Source organism: Siniperca chuatsi, linkage group LG9, assembly GCF_020085105.1.
Source record: "Siniperca chuatsi isolate FFG_IHB_CAS linkage group LG9, ASM2008510v1, whole genome shotgun sequence".
Classification (NCBI taxonomy): Eukaryota; Metazoa; Chordata; class Actinopteri; order Centrarchiformes; family Sinipercidae; genus Siniperca; species Siniperca chuatsi.
In genome coordinates this window covers 14713768-14732829 of record NC_058050.1, presented here as the reverse complement: position 1 = coordinate 14732829, position 19062 = coordinate 14713768, and the positions used below count along the sequence as shown (strand labels likewise).

The 19062-nt window shown below is 39.5% G+C and overlaps 1 protein-coding gene across 3 annotated transcripts; it reads right to left on the bottom strand.

Annotated features, from left to right (window-relative positions):
* Positions 1–446: 446 nt before the first annotated feature.
* Positions 447–19042, bottom strand: LOC122881312 (DENN domain-containing protein 3-like). Of its 3 annotated transcripts, none has more exons than XM_044207338.1 (28): positions 18871–19042; positions 16188–16335; positions 15178–15367; positions 13963–14052; positions 13350–13465; positions 12993–13117; positions 12504–12615; positions 12072–12191; positions 11863–11961; positions 11562–11681; positions 10013–10128; positions 9660–9815; positions 9469–9565; positions 9255–9346; positions 8752–8939; positions 8426–8585; positions 7960–8155; positions 7623–7791; positions 5759–6018; positions 5483–5653; positions 4916–5045; positions 4376–4483; positions 3391–3530; positions 2630–2790; positions 2337–2473; positions 1896–2014; positions 1362–1499; positions 447–1150 (listed from the first exon to the last, which is right to left on the bottom strand). In XM_044207338.1, the coding sequence occupies exons 2-28, from the start codon at positions 16269–16271 to the stop codon at positions 932–934; spliced, it is 3813 nt and encodes a 1270-aa protein (XP_044063273.1). In that variant the 5' UTR covers positions 16272–16335; positions 18871–19042; the 3' UTR covers positions 447–931. The 3 variants fall into 3 exon arrangements, with proteins under 3 accessions (XP_044063273.1, XP_044063274.1, XP_044063275.1); XM_044207339.1 differs by having other exon boundaries at positions 16188–16332; XM_044207340.1 differs by lacking the exon at positions 18871–19042 and adding an exon at positions 18832–18852 and having other exon boundaries at positions 16188–16332.
* Between the last annotated feature and the right edge of the window lie 20 nt (positions 19043–19062).

The following is a 19062-nucleotide window of genomic DNA, read 5'->3' as shown; positions in this document are numbered from 1 at the left end:
TTAAAGAGCAATTTGATTTGATTTTGATTATTTGAGAAGAAATCAATGCATCATTGATGAATTGGTAACAGTTAAATGTACATGTGTAACTAAACTGCTTCAGCCAGCAATAATTACAATTGAGGCATTCCTTCAAAGAATTACATTTCTTAAGGCAAACAGTACATGCGACTGGTGCATAAAGTATGGAAAGCTGAAAATTAACAGCAACATGTCATAGCAGGCGGACAGTCGACTGTATTAGTATTTCAAGAAAACACCTAAATTGAATGTTTTTAACTGAACCTAACTTTTGAAATCTATAAATGTAAATCATATCACAATCATTCAGCAGTAGTCAGGTTCATCACTTTCTAAAATAGACTATGTCTGGAGGTGACAAAACAGTAAGCAACCTAGAACAGGACTGCACATAGGCTCACACACAAACAAACGGTACATGATAATACCTGAAAATGGAATTTAATATCAGTGCTTGACAATGAAACATGAATGACAATTATATTGAGGCATTTCAATATCTTACTGCTGTTAACATCTAGACTAAATCAAGTTTTTAAAACAGAATATAGAGAAGGCACACACTTGACCTTTTTTCACATCTCATGTGCGTAGAAGGTTTGTTTCCAAGATGAAAAAGATCTGCTCTTCAAAGTCCAGTACCAGTGTCAGAAACCAATGTCACATATTTTGTTTAAGGGCACAAAATGCCATCTTTAAGGGCTGTTTTTACCATTTTGTGATTTTAACTACCAGCAGAAAACTCACTCTTCACTATTTTGTCCTCCTGTCTCCACTCTTGCTCTACTCAGCCTCCCACAGGATGATCTTATCACAGTCAAATACACAAAGGGCAAACATTTGTCATGTCTTGTGCATGTCCTCACAAGTGCCTCTCTTGCTTTACTTGCGCTTTCTCTGTCTCTGTTCTCTACTCGACTTTCCAGATGGCGATCTTGCCATCGCGGCATGCAGAGCCACTCAAGACGTACCGATCCTCAGCAGAGCAGAGTGTCTGGATGCTGTCTGAATGAGCCTGCAGCTCCTTTGCCACAGTGTGGCTCTCTGGGTCCATCACCAACACCTGACTTCTCAGCTGACTGTCACAGTGACCTCCGACACCGCTCCAACCACGACAGCCCACCCAGATCTGAGGGGAGGAGAGGGCATCAAGGAAAGGTAGCAGTGGGTAAGTGATGATTGAATAGGGGGAAAAAAGAAAGGGAAAAATGTGACAAGAGGAGAGTTCGCAACACAGATACAGACAAAAAAAATAATGCTGTTTGAGTTACAGAATTTACCTAACAATTCATGACAAATTACAGGTACAAACATGTTAGCACTCATGTATCCTAGCTCACCTGGTCCTTGACTTGAATCATACACGTGACTCCTGAACTGCCTGGCAGGGAAATTCTCTTGGATGGACGTTTGCAGTTGTTAGTGTGCCAGAGACACAGCTCCCCTGAGTCTGCACAGCCTGTCCACAACTGACCTCGCTGGAACAAACACACACAACTGGGAAGTCACATGTATACTTTTAGCATGTACAAACATTTTGATATTGTCAAACACAGACAAAAAGCATTTTATCTGTAGCCAGCATGGAGTTTGTAGGCATACCAACATCTTTGGCAGCCAAAGAAATTATAATCAAGTGTATATGCATATCAAGTCTTGGGAAAAGTTGTCAGTAAATATCTGAATCTCTTAGTTTCAGTGGTTGAAGTGATTCCTTGTGCCAGCTACATTATAACAGTCTAGATGCCAAACTCATGGGAGTATTTTTTTCTATGACCTGTTTAATATCTGGCTTGCATAATTGTTGCAAAACCACTAAATGGCTGCTAACTTGCTCAATTGATAGACATATTTGTTGAGGATTGCAAAATCACCTCTGGGATGACAATGAAGCTGCTAAAGCTGCTGGGCATGCTTCGTAGGTCGTCAGGAAGTGCGATCCTTCTTTGTGGGGTCCCACTCTTTTTCAGCTCCACAATGCTGTCACCACAACCTGCACATACACAGACACTTTTGTTCAACAAATCATTATCAGCTGTTGGTTGAGTTCAGGCAAGTTCAGAGAGGGATATAGATCTTATAGTTGCCATATAGTTTACACTATAAAATGAGGATAACTTTGATAGTAAAGAAGGAATTAAAAGCTACATTGACAGATAGAGAATTGGGTACATGCAGCCAGTGAGCAGCAAAGATGCTTTCAGCGGAGAGCAATTCATGCTGCTGGAGTTTACTATTTGAGTGTTAGTGTGTGAAAAACATTAGCAAAAACAACTGTTTAAGAGTAGAAAGTGAAGGGATATGTGTGCACTTACAGCACCACAGTGTGCCATCAAAGATCTGTATGGAGGAGAGACGGTCACAGCTGAGGTGGAACTGTTGCTTCACTTTGAGACCGGCTGAGTCCCACTGCAGAATAGTCCCATCACAGCTGCAGGAGTATGTCTGCTGACTGGGAAAGACAATTTAAAAAGAGTGATTAAACACATATGCTTCTACAGTGCTGCAACACGTCCATTTACACATTTAGACTCACCTTTTATAAAAGTGCTTTTAATGTTTAACCTGCTAAAACTGACAACTGAACTAGAGATGATCATGTCTCTACCTGTTGTGTTGATCCCTGCTGTCCACTGTGAGTCCAGTCACTTCATGTCTGTGTTCAGTCAGCTGTTTGTTGCAGGACATGCTGTGACTGTCAATGATGTAGATTACGGAGTCCTGTGAGCCAATCCACACCTGCTTCTGGATCAACCCCACCATGCAGTTCTACATAGAAGAAGATGTGACATGGGAACTCAGGTTGCGGTCAAATAGTCTTTTTTTGCTTAGGAAGGTTCCTAACAGAGTGAAACGATCCGGAAGTATCTAAGTGGCAGCCATGATAAGAGCTGATATAAAGTTTAAATACATTAAATTTCAAAGAGTACTCGACCAATTTAGCATTGCATTCCTACAACATAGTCAGACTCATCACAGACAGTTTAAAAGAAAAAGTATTCAAATCGATGCAGCAGAACCAGAGATCTCTTTTTATTCCATGCATTCTTCTTTCTTGTCTGCTGCCTACATTACCCACAATACAACTGGACCACCGACAGTTCAGTTGGAGATTCGGGTGTGTTAAGGTAGTAGCAGCAAATGTAGCCTCAAGCCACTAGCCTCTAGCTGACATGAGGAGCGGACTACAAAGGTCTGACTTGTCTTTAGCCCCAACTAACGCACACTTGGGAGCCACAAAAGCCTTTACAACTTTTTTTCACATATGCAGTAGTATTCCCCAAAGCCCTTAAACAGACTTTGATGTGTAAAATTGGTGGAGTTCTCTTTAAATAAATGTTACTCCTAGTACAGCATGTCTGCTCTCACCAGCTGCGACTCTCCGACCTGGATGCAGTCCTGCAGCATGGACCAGCTAGCTGCATCAAACACAACCACTTTGCCCCCACTGAGAGCCACCCACAGTTTTGGGTTCATTTCACCTTCTGAGTCACTGGAAGTCAACTGACCTGAAGAATGTGAGAAAGAGACAAAGGGTGAGAGAGGAGTGGACCAGTGAATTGTGAGAGCTGACACTTTGACACATTTCAGATTTTTCCACTGTCCTGACAAACAGGTTATAAATTGCTGTAGTTATTGGCAGGGATTTTGATGGAAATAAAAAACAAATCAATGCACACTCAGCCACTATTTTGGTGTGTTGCCTCTATCACTTCTTAAAATCTTGTTTGTCTGCTGTATTAAGTTCTTTGAACTCAATTTGAACACAAATATGCGGATCATCAGATCTCCATGCCGGGTTGGGCGGGGCCCGGTTTGCCAGTGAGGAAGAGTAGCCGAAAGAAGAAGAAGATACTGACAAATGCAAACCTAAAATTTTTTAACCTGCCAAACTGAGATACAACAGCTCAGAGTCTAATTTACAGTTTTGATACCTACATGCAAATTCATGCACAGAAACAGAGATTCATGACTGCAGGAACAAATACTGAAAATGTTGACCTGAATGCTCATTAGGACAACATAACAACATTTGACAGTGGATGTCTCAAGAATTTAACAAATAGTGTACAGCAGACATACAGTAAATTAAACAGGGGAATAGAGCTTACAGAAAACGAGAGGCACATGATAATCTCTCTGCTCTGATGGGATCAGTGTGTGAACACTGATTACCATTAAACACATAAACTGATTATCACCGCACAGAAGCTTCTTTGATGCTCTGAACTGTAAAGGACAGTTAATATCAACAAGGAGACAACAGGGAGATATACTGTGCGAAACTAGGGCATTCAAAATTAACAATCATGAACAAATAATCACACACTCTGTAGATTGCTCCACATAGTACCTGGTGTGTATAGCAGCACATGTACAGTCCGAGGTTCAGCCAGGTCCAGTGATGGGTTGATCTTGTGTTTTAGAGTCTCTGAGGTAGTTTTAGGCACCATCATGGGCACTGGTCAGAGACAAACACAATGAATGAATGAAGATGAAAGAGAAGGTGAGTGGAGAATGGTATAAAGAGAGACACAGAAGAGGGAGAGTGAGAAAGAAACAAAGCATTTAAAGCTAAAACAATTAGTTGTATGACAGAAAATTATCTGAAACTAATTATTTAGCACTATTTTCTGCCATTTTATAGACCTAATAATTCATTCAGTAATCAAGAAAATAATCGTCACACTCACATCCATAATAAAAATAATCATTAGTTAGATAGTTAGTCTTAGTGAATCATTAGTTAGATTAGTTGCAGTTCTATAAAGAATAATGGCAACTCAGATTTTGAATCAGAATGTCTACAAGCAAAATGATACTATTTATTTGCGTGAAAAGAAAGAAAAAAAGAACAAGAAGCAGAAAAAGCAGCACAAGAGTGAGACCAGACCTTCATGTTTGATCTTGTCAAAGTAGGCCAGCTTTGAGGCAGCAATGATGGACCTCTGGGTCTGCAGGCAGCCCATGACAGCATCCATTAACAGGACGTTGGTCAGAGCCTGAGTCATGTATTGAGGGTCCTAAAGAATAATAATAATAATATTAAAACTTTATTTATAGAGCTCTTATCAAAACAAAGTACAAAGTGCTTCACAACAAGAGAAATAAAATATCACGGTGGATGATGAAATATAAAGAAATAAAATACACAAAATCAATAAAATAAACAGCCAGTATTAGGTTATATGCCAATTTGCACCATTTGTCAGCTGCAGGCATACCAACTAGAAGAGTAATGCTGAGGTCACACTTACACCAGTCTCTGCAAATATTCACTGGCATTCATTCACTGTAATTGAAGCCCACGTAACTGACTAATTCTAGATGCATTTCCCATTTTGATGTAAGCTCTGGTTGGCTATGTCAGACCCATGCCATCACATCCTTTTTTGTTGGACTGACAGCAAATGTGGCCAGGCTAGGCCAGCCATATTTCAGGAGCTCTTTGCCGACTTACCTTGTGTTGGTCAGCCATCTTGCGCCCGGCCCACATCTCTTTCACCACAAGGTTCCAGAGTTCAGTCTCTGTCTTCAAGTTGGCCTCAAACACCTCAGGTCTGCCAGAGGTCTGGATGCGAAGGGAAGGAATACGAACAAGAAGAAAGGGAGCTGAGGCAATCTTCACCTCCTGCACAGAGTTGGGGGAATTATTTATTAAAATAGGAGTGCAGGGTAATGAATTAAGATTCCAAATAACAAATAATTCAGAGAAAAGGGATTAAAGACACTTGACCTGTATGTCTCTGAACTTTGTAATTTCCAGAAAGCCTGGTTGTCCCTCTGTAAGCAAAAACAGACGTTTCTGCGTCATGGCAATTTTACCGACGCCGTGGGAGGTCTTGACACACGACGACAACTTGTAGACACACTCGCTGTTGTCAAGATGGTCTATGACCCCAGAGGGCAAGTTGACATCTTGTGCCTCAACCTCTGTCTCCTTCCAGAAGGTGTAGAAGACTCTGAAGAGTTCGGGGTCCACCTGCTTTAGCTGGCCTGGGACAGAGAGAGGCGTGCAAGCAGACAGACAAACATATGCAAGACAAAGACATGTTGACACATTAAGGGGGAAAGAACTGTGCAAATGCAAGCTGAAAACATGTTCACAGACACAAATAGATGAAGTTAGTTTCACATTCAACCTCAGATATATTTGAATAGTGCATATTGTCCATTATAGCTTACTAAATGACCGCCTGACACGACAATTACAAGCCATTCTATTTGTTGTTCAGTCCTGTTACAGTACTGTTCCATCTAGCCATGCATGATTACCTTTCACGTGTGATAAAAATGTAAACAAAGATGGGGAAAACCATGTTGAGAAAATTCACAATTAGTCTTAAGTCTGAATCCATTTCATGACCCTTGTCACATGACATCCCCTCTTTCTTTCTGTCTGTTCTAAACTGAGACTTCACAGCAAGTCCACATTCCTTTGACTTACTAATTAGACTTACTAACTAGAAATCTGTAATACTTAATTTCCCTCCGAAGATCAATAGTGCCTTATCATGATGTGGCTGACAGAAAACAATAGATTAGATCTACACAGAAAGCATAAGAAAGCTGATTCAATTCAATTCAGTTTCAATTCAATTTTATTTATATTATAATTCATAACAGAAGTTATCTCATTGCACTTTTCCTATAGAACAGGTCTAGACCGTACTCTTTATAATATTATTTACAGAGGCCCAACAAATCCCACCATGAGCAAGCACTTGGCGACAGTGGCAAGAAAAAACTTCCTTTTAAGAGGCAGAAACCTTGGACAGAACCAGACTCAATGGTGGGCGGCCATCCGCCACTGCCGTGTTTTGAGAGATCATTTTATCCACTGTTTTGTTACAAGACCAAAGCAAATTATCAGTGCAACTGTTAGCTAGCAGTTACTTATTTACACATCCAGCAGATACGGAGCCACCTTAGCATTCATTTGGAGTCGTGTTTCCAGCCACCTGATGAATGTTAAGTCCAACATTCATTCTCCTTTCAGCTCTTTCATCTCAATAGGTAAAAATATAATACATACTATAGAAAAATACAGTGTATCTATTCACTTCAGTTGGACACTTGTTTTGCATTTATGTGTGGCAGGGTTCATTTTGCAATCTGTGGCTGTAGTTGCAAAAGAGAACGTGCTGTACAGACTGTACTTTATGCTTACAGAGCATTAAAAGAGTGTAACAGATCATCTGAGAGCTGCTTGATTCCACTATGTCAGCAACAAGTGATGAAATCGATTTAAAATTCTTTCATGTAATGCTGGTGGAGAAAATAATACTATATAGTCACTTCTGTGCCCACTATGACAGCTGAGAGCACATCTAATCAAAGGATTCTTAAAAAATGCCAAAGAAACAAAATGCCTTAAAGATTTACCAATCTGTCGTCATGGATTTGGAACTTGAATTCGCACCAGTGATGGTACAGAAGTTTTAGCACTTTGCCTTGAATCACACTGCTGGTTACAAAATACAGAATTATTACAGTAAGTCTGAGGTTTGATATCGCAAGGTTTTATACAATTCATAACAATATTAAATATGAAAAGAGATCTCTAAACTACACATATCAGCCTTCTTGTCCTCACTTACCGTCAGCGAGAGCATCAAATAAACGGTGTATGGTTGCTACATCCTTAACAATCCTGCACGCCTGGACGTAACGCACAAACTCTTCCTGATGCAGATGCTTTTGGGGAAGCTCAAACTTCTTGACATGGTCATCAGGCTGCACCAACGGCTTCTTGTTCTCTGTCTTCACCTAATAGATGAAAAAAACAAGATCACGTCCACCCTCAATACATAATCACCAACAGAGGCACTCTGTTGGTGATTATGATAACTGATAACCAAACATAATACAAAAATTTAGTTTGCCCTCCAACCACCACTTATACAAGAGGAATAATGATTGTGTAAACTGACTGACCTTGAGGATGAGTCTCTTGAGTTCAGGTCGTCTGTCAGCTTGCTGTCTCTCATCTCGGTGCAGTGAGTCCACGAGCCATGTGACCAGCTGTGTGGGGAAAATGGCGGTGTCTGTTTTGTAGAGGTTCTGGAAATCACCCAGAGCATCGAGCCGTCGCGAACACAATGTGTTGATGAAACCACGCAAATAGTAGAATCTGCAGAGGAAAAAATTATTATGCTCAAGCCATGAATCTTTGGAGTCAACACCAGCAAGTTTTTTAGTGGAATAAAGAAGATTAACAAGAGGAGGAATGGAGGGGGGAAACAACTGAAAGTGAAAGGAATTAACTAGAAATGTAAACAGACAGATGTTGTAACGTGGTAAAACCCTTTATTGTGCAAATTAAAATAAAGAAAACAGGAATGATAGGGTTGTTCCTGAAAGAACGACAAGAGGAGCCAAAGGAATGATAAAAGCAGAATACCTGGCCAGCAGAGTAGGGTTCTCGTTTTGGACAGAGAAGATGGCCTTGCCAAGCTGCTGGATCAGCTCACTGTAATAACTTTGGACAGAGTGGAAGGACAGAGAGGCTGGGAAATCTGGGAGCTTAAACACCTTTACCGGCTTAGGAGGAGCTCTCAACGCTAGTAGACAAATAGTTAGGGAGCACAGGGAGAGAGATTATGTGGGGAGGAGGAGGAGGAGGCGAAGGCAAGAATGGGAGAGAAACAGAGAAAAGTTTAATCTTTTCCAGTTACTTTGTAAACATCTTGACACTTTGTTATGCCTAAACTTCCTCTCCAGTCTCACCGGGGTCAGACATGATGATCCTGGTCAGGAGGGTGTTTCTTTGTAAGCTGATAGTTTGGTCATCTTTGAGGTTAGGGAGGCTCATCCCCAGTCTCTTACTCAGCCTGCTCTCTATAATAGAACTCTTTCTCCGGGCTTGAATCTCCTGTATGGTGGGTCTGCGTGGGACTTCAACCATAGCCTTCATCCTAAACAACAAGTGATAGAAAAGCTAAAACTAATGCAGTCTAAAAAACAGCCCTGCAATAAATCCTACCTTAATGAAGATTATAATGTTCAGGTTTTGTTGAAACTGGATTAGAGAGGTGTTGATTCAACTTTATGGTCTTTTTTAGGGCTGTTGGTTGTGGTGAACTGCACTGAGTTATACCACAAGGTGTTTTTAAGATTTTGTCCGACCCCATTTATATCAACGAGAGTACACACAGATCAAGTGGTAAACTTTATGAATATTATCATTTTGTTTGAGGCTTTCTACATTTAGGTTTAATACTAAAACTTACTTCTGCAGCCCGAGTTCCATTCGAGCAAAGTTGTCCATTTTCCTATTGAGACGATCCTTGAGGAAGGAATGGAAGATGTGTGTCTCCAACACCTGCAACACAGCCATGTTAATTTGAAGATGAGCACCTGGCCCAGCACCCTATGTCTGCTAAGAGATGTCAGCTAAGGTAAAAAAAAAATAATAATATTTGATTTTACCAAGTTAGTATTTACCTTCTTGTAAAAAAACTGTTCAGCTGGTTCTCTGGTTTTCAGGAACTCTTCACTGTTAAATACTCGATGTTCATAGTTCAGATGACTGCTAACATCCCTGTTATATACATACATATATATATATATATATTAATATAACATTTTGTTTTGTGTCACATTAGATCTCAGTACACAAAGAACACACACAAAACCTGAATATGTTGACAATCAGTTCCAGTGTGATCCTCTGGATGTCGTGGTTGAGGTTATGTTGCCACGCTCTTCTCTGTACACGTTGCTCACTGATGTCAGTGCAGCTTGCACGGTGACACTGATACAGGTCAAAATGTATCTGCAGGGACAGAGACCTACAAAAACACACTCATATTGTATAAACTTATTCATATCTCTTGCCAAGTTTGAGAAAAGGTTACTGGATCAGTAAAGTCATACATTTACAGTCCAAATCCAAATCCATATGCATCTTGTTTGTTTGTTTGTATTTCTGTATAGTACTAGTAGAAATTTGCAGTAGTTGTATTATTCTTGGTATTACAGTGAGTACCTCTGTGTGAAGCAGTCTGCAGCAGCCGGGGGAATCTCTGGTAGGTCAACAGTCTCAGAACAAGAAGTGGAGACACTACCGTTATCAATGTTGATGAGGATCAGATCATCTGTTTCCTGGATGGAGGAAGATCAAGAATAAATTAAAGCTGCAAGCAGCGTTGTTGCCGGAGGTCGGTCGACGCAGCTTCGAATTTTCATGTGTTTTGGACACTGCACGGAGGAGTTGAATGTCACTTTCTACATCCACTATGTGGTGCTAGAGAACACCCACTAATTATACATTATGTTCCAGTAAATTAAGTGTGAACCACACCCTGAAAATTTCATGTAAATCAAATTATGATTGTCACGCAAGGCTTACTTCCTGTTGCCATTAAGTGGCGCAATGACTACAAGTCCTAATTGGCATGAAGATGTGCTCAGGCCAGGACTCTTATCAAACATGTGAAATATGGGGTAGATTGGACAATTTACACTCAAGTTACAACAACTTCATGTTGCCTGGCAAATAATGCGTCGCCACGACAACGTTCTTTGATGGAAACTCACAATCTTCACAATGAAACATCATCAAGGTCTTCCAAGACTTTGGTGAACAAATTTGAGGTGGATCTGGTTAACCTGGTAGGTGTAATTTGTAAGAGTGTAGGGCCTGTAACTTCCTGTTGTCAGTAGGTGGCGCTATGACTTCTCAAACATGAAGTTTGGGGCAGATTTGACCATGTACAGTCAAGTTATAAGAACTTCCTCTATCATGGCGAAACATCAAAATTCGACTCAATGCCACGGATACGCTGTTCAACGAAAACTCAAGCTTTTGATAACCTTTCATTGCAAAAGGTCTTTAGATTGCTCTGCGAAAAGTCAATCCGATTAATTCTCTAGGAGGCGTTTATTAAAGTACATAGCCTGTAAATGGCAAAAAATGGCCAGAAAATTCACATTCAATTCAAAATGGCTGACCTGTTGGGTTAGGGTATGGCTCCAAGAGGCTTTTTTGCATGTCTTGGGGTGATACATGTACCTCCAAAATTTTGTACACATAGGTGAAACATACTGCATACCGCCTGCTTTTTAAAATGTTTGTAGGGGGCGCTATGGAGCCATTTTGCCACACCAATGCCCAAGACCCAGACGTACATTTTCACCACTTTTGATGTGTGTGCAAAGTTTCGTGAGTTTTTGAGCACCTTTAGCCCCTCAAAAATGCGATTCATTTGGACAAAGAAAAAGAAAAACAGACTAACAAGAAATAAATGTAATAAAAAGTATTTACTTAGAACTGTTAATAAAACATGCTAAAACTGTATTTAAACCTGCTGTTTATTTAGATGCAGTAAAATTAAGTCGCTATGTTTTGTGGCCAGAAACAGAAACAACGGCTACCAGACATTTAGTATGTACCATTAATCGGTTTAATGTACATTCACCACACACCATTCCCATTATCCCCTTCATTTTCCACTTCCCCCTTTCTCTGAAAACTTTGATGACAAAAACTGTCCTGTACTGGAAGTTTAAACTAATTTGGAAGGTTGTGTACTCACAGCAGCAACCTCTTCAAAATGGCTGAGATGGCAGCCCATGAGGAAGGCAGTAGGAGCCATGAGAAAGTCCAGCATGCCTCTGGCCAGGACAGGAACATATGGCTGCTGCCATGACAGAGGCTGGAAGAAAGATCAGGGAGGAATGGATGGACAAATTAATGGATCAGAAGAGTCAAGGATGGATGGCTTGATGAAGGATTATGGAAGATTCAACACCTTTTGCAACATTTTAGATATATAAATTTTAGATTTAACACAACTGTTCCCTTTGCAGATATGCAGACATAGATTTTCAACTGACCTGCAGAAAAAGCAACAAGCTCTCTGCCACCAGCGTGAGTCTGGCCCAATCAGCAGAAAATAACACCACCCGCTGTTCCTGCAGGAGACAAGATAGCACCTGCAGAGACAGGGACAGAAAAACAGACAGAGAAAAAGACATTCACAAACAAAGTTTATGTGAGTCTCCTCCTGTTTTACTAACAATAACACAACAGGTATGTGTAATACCTGCAGTAGTTGCTGTGGCCGGAAGCAGAAGAAAGGCAGATGGAGGTCTAAATCTATAGCTGGGTGGTCTTTGTCTTCTCTGGATGGTAATACAATGGTCAGAGGACGCAAGGTAAACATCTGCAAAACATACACAGCATTATAGTTTATGTTCTTCTATCTGGCTGCATCACAGTCAAATGATGCAGCAAAAATGAATATACTGTATGTACACACATCAGTTCATATAGTCTGTAGTAGTCTGTTATATCAGCAAAATGAACCTGATAGCTCGTGGCTCATGATATTATTAGGACAAGTAACCACAGAGTGAATGGATCCTCCTATCATTGCAGTTTGGCTACACAATTACAATGTAATTAAAAACATTGTCTAAACAAAGTCCTTACATTACTTAACCACACACACACGCACGCATGCACACACACACACCAAATGTAGTTGTCCAGGAGGGGGGATAGGCACCAGTGCCAGTTTGGCTGCAAACTCCTTCACTCTCTCCTCCATCTCTGATAAACGACAACTTCTCAGCTGGATTAACAGACTAACAAAGAAACAGAAGAGACAGAAATTGAGAGAGATACGAGAAGAATTTTCTCTTAATACATACATTAGTGCGAACAATTAACAAGTGCAACAATGCCTGCAAAACTTGTGATAACCACGCTTTTGATGAAGTTACCAGACAACCTTTTTTTCACAGCTACTCTTAAAATAAAGATTAAGCAATGTTGCAGGTAAAATAAGTTATACACCTACGCTGTTAGCCGATTGAGAAGTACATTTTAGCACTCATTACCATAAGCCATAAAAATATGGCTAAACTGAACATGAACCAACAAAACCACACACTTGTAAAATATGGTAAAGCAAAAACGATTTAATTAGCCAAACAGTTTGGTTCAGAACAGTGTTTCTCACCATGACAGACAGTCTTTGAGTGCAGTGAAGTAAGGATACTTGGATATGACACAGAAACTGTAGGCAGAGAAAAGTTTTGAAAATTTACATGATCCAGCTCCATTCTGGAAGAAAGACGTCCCTTCCTGTAAAAACAAACACAGTGAACAGATTTCGTTTAATTTTTATGTAAACTTTTTAATATGAGCATGCTATTTATTGACATGTGCTAATTGATTAAGTTGCCACCAATTATGGCCAATGTATCTTAAATAACTTTTTATCTGCATTAGGTTAGAGATCTGGTTGTAGCAGTAAAACACAGTTGAGATTTAGATTAACTGTTGTGTGTGAAGTATTACATGTAGTACTGTGTACCAGCATCGGTCGGTAACATTGCATTACTACTCCATGGGTCTTGTTGCCAAAGACATCAGTGAAAACCAGGAAGTGGAATTGTTCATTTTCCTGTTTATTGGTTACTTGGAGTCCCCCTGGTAAAAAGAAAAACATATTAAAACATGTTAACACATAGGCATGATATACTACAATTACAAGATTCAATTTTGTGCTACTGTATGGCTGAACAACATGCATGTAAAAAAAAAAAAAATCAAATATCTCAATTTTTGAACCACTTTTCTGTCATTTTAGGGATGACAGAAAATATTTATATGTAGGATATTGATTGATTGATTCATTGTTCATTCAGTGTCCTCGATCAGTCTAATGTGTTGAACAAGAAATGTAATGGTACACTGTAACACTACAATTAAGACCAGGAAAAGACAACATGTAGGATTTATCACAATAACTAAAATCACAGACAATATTAAGTCTCATGTCAAAATATCATTATAATAAAGATATATTGTCCAGCTCCATGTGCTGTACATTATAGTGCTTTGCCAAGACCAAATAATCTATATGTTTTATCCTCATCACAGCAGCCATAACCTTTTGTGTGTGTGTGGCAGGGAATATCAAATACCCGGGAAGCAAAGTTGAGGTAAAGCCATAAGGTCAATGTCTTTAGGAACACCGACATCTTCACTTCCTTCCCTTCTGTCTGCTCCTCCACCTGCAAAAATATAAGCGGCTAAAATAATATAAAACTATTTTCAATTTATTTATTTATATAGCGCCAATTCATAACAGAAGTTATCTCATTGCACTTTTCCTATAGAGCAGGTCTAGACCATACTCTTTATAATATTATTTACAGAGACCCAACAAACTAGAAGAGTGCACTCAGAGTGCAGATTTCCTCGAGGCCTGGTATCACCAAATGACACGCCAATGTCTTAAGTCATTTTGCATGTTATCACACTGCCTTTTTTGCTTTTTGCGTGTCATTTAGTCTTTCCTGACTTAAAGTATATTGTGCAGAGACAATTTCAATTTCAAAGTGAAAATGCCAACAAAAGAATCCGCCAACACTAACGTGACCACGGATGATACCGAAGCTTGTTTCACTCCTGTGAAGCGCACTGTTTCAATACATTGTGCTGGAGCTTGCGTCAAATGAAGAATATCATGTGACTGATGACATCTGAAGCTTCAAACGTCACTGGTGCTTCGGAAAGCGCTTCATTCAGTTTGACAGAAGTTTTACAGCTAAACTATGTGATCGGCACATTAGTGGGATAAGAAGAGAGGAGAATAATTGAGAAATATGGCGATGTACATTAGAGAGATATAATAAAGTATGAGAACATTTCCTAATGATACCAAGAAATAATGTAATAAAAGTAATAGGCTAATTTAATGAATATGACATCACATTGTGACTATGAAATTTCACATAAATATCAACCATGAAGTTTAAAAACATGAGCCCACAGTGGCATTTGGACTAAACTTCACCAAAAAGGTACATTAATGTTTTGTGTCAGCAAAAATATTTTATATCTAGGCTTTTTGGACAATGCATATTTACTGTATTTTACTGTAACATATTGCACAATAACATCTATATTTAATGCAGTACCTCTGAACTAAAGTATACAGATTTAATAATAACACACAGGCTTCTTGGACTTTTACTGCACACATATGAGACTAAAAGTGTTAATATCTGCGAGGTAAAATTAGGCCAGGGACAAATCAGAAACCTTGATGTTTTGTATTTGAAAACAAACTAAGACCTGTCTGTCGTGTGGCGTATGTGGATAGAAGTACCAAACCAGACAAGCAGGTACCAGACCTTGGCTGAGAGTTGCTGCAGCTGAAGGAGGTTGTTCCCTCTTTTTCCTGAGAAAGGAGCGCCGCCTCTTCCCATGTGACCTCACTGCTTCACTCTCAGCTTGCGGTCTGCTAACAAAGGGAGGCTCCAGGACATGCAGTACCTCCGGCTCCAACAGGAGGTGCTCTGGAGTTTCATTATCGTTAATGGCCTGAGTGGGAGATAGGACGGCAACGATTACACATTTCACATATCCTACATACATTACTATGGCTCATGTAATGGAAGAGAGAATGAAAACACATTTGATTTTGAAAATGTTGATTAACTGATCCTGAAACTCACATGTCGTCAACCCTTGAAAAGGGTGGTATGGCTTTTTAGCATCATTAGCATCAGGGCATTATTTAGACTATATTTTTGTTGTCTGGACCAGTGGTCACTGTGTTTCCTCTCCCTTGCTTATTGCGCAATTATTTATTGCCAAAGATGGTTTTTCTTGGTGAGTCTAAAACATTAAAGAGACTTGGTACATGGGAATCTGCAGATGATATTTAGCTTCTTTTTTTAAATTATTTTTTGGGGGGTGGGGGGGCATTTTGTCTTTATTAGATACTGACAGTTGAGATACAGACATGACACGTGGCAGAGAGAGGTTTGACATGCCTGGCCGGAATCGAACCAGTAATGTTGTGGTCATATGGTTTGTCTGTTAACCACCAGGCCATCAGGATAGCCAAATATTCAGTTTTTCTTAATTCAAACATTAATTTAGTTGTGACTTTTGGGCATTTTTTTCACATTGATGCTGCTTTCCTGGCTCGGTCTCCCTTGAAAAAGAAATCCTTAATCTAAGAGGAACTAGTCTGGGTAATAAAAAGATAAAGGTAATAAAACATGGGGTTTAAAGGTATTCAACAAATTCACAAGTCATGACAGTACAAGCAAAACTAAAATGAACCTCATGATATAACAACATCAAAGCGTTTGTTATCTAGGATCTTTAGTAGGATGACAGTCCAACAAAATACCTGGTAGACTTCCTGGAGTTTTTCTCTAGATGCTCCTACCACCACACAGGCTTCCAGCAGAACAGGAGGCAGATGGTCTGCCATCACTGACACCAGCCCAGGACCCAGTTGGACCAGCAGAACTGGGCCAAGGGTCAACTCAGACCTGCTGGATCACAACCACAGAGTAACAGAGAAGAAAAAGAGAGGGCAGTCAGAGAGAGGAGTAAAAGGAGCCAGGAGTGACAAAGGTATACATGAATAGATAGATAACAGAAAATAACATATAACAACTTTATATTTGTTTTGACTGGTGTGTTAATAAGGCAGACTGTTGTCACAGTTCTCTCATCTTCATGTTTTTGCATAAGAACAACATGCAGCTATTTATCAACTAAATAAAGTCATAACACATGACATAGTGGTTGTTCCAGCTTATTATCACTGCTGCTGTTCTCATCAACAAAACAAATTCAAAAGATTATATTTTCTACATTGCTTCTCACAAGAGTTGCACAACACTGTAGTTCAGGATATACTGCTTAATTCTGCAATGCACTACTTATAACACTTCTCTCCAGGGCTGACATTGTCCAGTGTTCCAAATTAATCTCAAATCAAATCAGAAAATCACTGTATCAATTAGCTTTCCCAATAAATGCTGTCCAAAATGCAGAATCATTGCTATGCTCTGAGGGCAAAGCTAATCTTAAATTAGTGCATGGTAACACTTTCCCAATAGCCCTGTTCAGAGTTAAGTGTGGACAGCCTGGACAGTGCATTTGAATGTACTTCTACTGTAGTATAATGTCTACATTGATCCAGCTAATGCACTGTCACTGTGATATTGATTACTACTGTGTGAATCAGTCGCGGGAATAAAATATTGTTGACAGCAGATTATTAGCTTGTTATTTTTAGTTTGTGGCACCCATGAAGTATTCCTACAAATCCATATGACTATTTGGAAAAACAACTGAATTAGTTAAGCTGATTTAAGCTATGTGGGGCAGGAAACAGGCTGTCACTCATCATTTAATTACTATTTTTAATTTTTCACTGCAGATCCACATTGTTTCATTATTCTGCATTCCACGTTTGCTGTTTTCCTTCTATTGTCTGCTGCTCTTTTTCTTCCCTCTTTAAAATCACATTTTGCCTATTCCTTAGTCTAGTCTCTTCTTGGAAAATTAGACTCATGTGTGCAAAGGGGGATGGTCAGATACGCAGAAAGAAATGCATAGAAAATTACTTGTAACTGGCCACAATGGTTTGCATGGATGAAATGTTAACATCAAGTCCACCTTAAAACAGCTGCAGATGCAGACTTGTAGCAAGGTGCATCTGGTCCTTAAAAAAATGCACTTTTTTAGCTGAGGCTGAGCTGCACAAAATAACTTCAAGTGCTCTCCCTAGGAAATACAGCATGTTTAAACATTTATGTTTTTATCCTTATCCTTATTTTACTCTTAAAGATTCCTAAAACAATGTTTGACCATTGCAATAACCTTTGCAACAGTGTAGCACTATTTACTCCTTTAAAATCAAATGATAACTAATCAGCAGCAGCAAGAATGTATATAAATATACAGTCTATGGTCCAGTGTAATTGAACTAATATCACATTAAAAGAGCATGCCACATGACCTGCTGCTGTCCCTTAGTCCAAGGATGTGACATAATCATCCTAATAATCAGTACAATCATATGATCCCTGAAAAACAGGGCCACATCAAACCATAACAACACAGTCTTATTAGATCTTATACTTAAAATAGCGTTACATCTTCTGATGATATCATGGCACAGTTAGTTACATGATTTCTATCTTCCAGAGCTGAGGTGGTCAAGCGTGCAATGGGGTTGAAATTCTGTTTAGTCTGAATCAAATGTGCCCTTGAAACACAGAAAACTAGTGTGACGGGACAGAGCTGAAGAGCGGGAAAAACTAATACATACAAGCATTTACACAAATGAGAAGGGTCTAAAAGAACTATCTGATCTTCAGAACATCTGACATCTGGCAGATGCCTCCAAACTTTACAAGTCACTCCTTAGATCTGCTCCCATGCAAATCCAGAAAACTGTATCAAACAGGGTACTTTTCTAGTTTTCATAAAGAATGACACATTGACTCTTTAGTCATTTATATCTTTAGCATTGAACATGACGTTCTTTCACTTCTTTCAACAATTATATTCTCACCTATAGAGGAAATACTGACTTCCAGTTGTTATGTGAGGGCTAAGTTAAAAATAGGTCACTGGCACTTAACAAAACAAGAAAATCATTGTTCATATCCTATGCATGCTATAAGCTAATTTACCCCTTAAGGATTGAATGTGTCAAGGTAAGACCACTGTCACGCTGTTATGATCCAAAGTAACAATGTTTGCATATTCATAATTTTACATAATATAATTTTGTAGTCTTATTTCTACGCATGCCAACACACCTTAAGGTCTAAACAGGAGAAACGTTCAGCAAAGAACTTAGCATTTAGCAAAATTTTACAAATTCAAGTTTGGAATTTAGCTAAAAATGTGACATGTGACACGGGGTCACATGCTGTACAGGTGAGAAGATGCTTCCAGTCAATCTCGCGATTTGTCAACGACATACTGTTAAAGTAAGACCAACAAACTCTTAAAAATCAATAAATAACCTGTCATTAGAGGTTTGACTTCTCTTTCAGGTCACTAACCTCCTCACAGATGACCGTGCGGCTCTTCATTCGTCCCCCTTCACTTTCACGACAACTGCGCAGCAAACTGAACTACTGAATGACACGAGCTCTTCCCGGCCCACATTGTTTACCCCCGGGCAGTCTGCTTCCTGTTTCTCTGTGTGGAAGAACAAACATGCGCATTGATTTGAGGATGCACAATGCAGTATC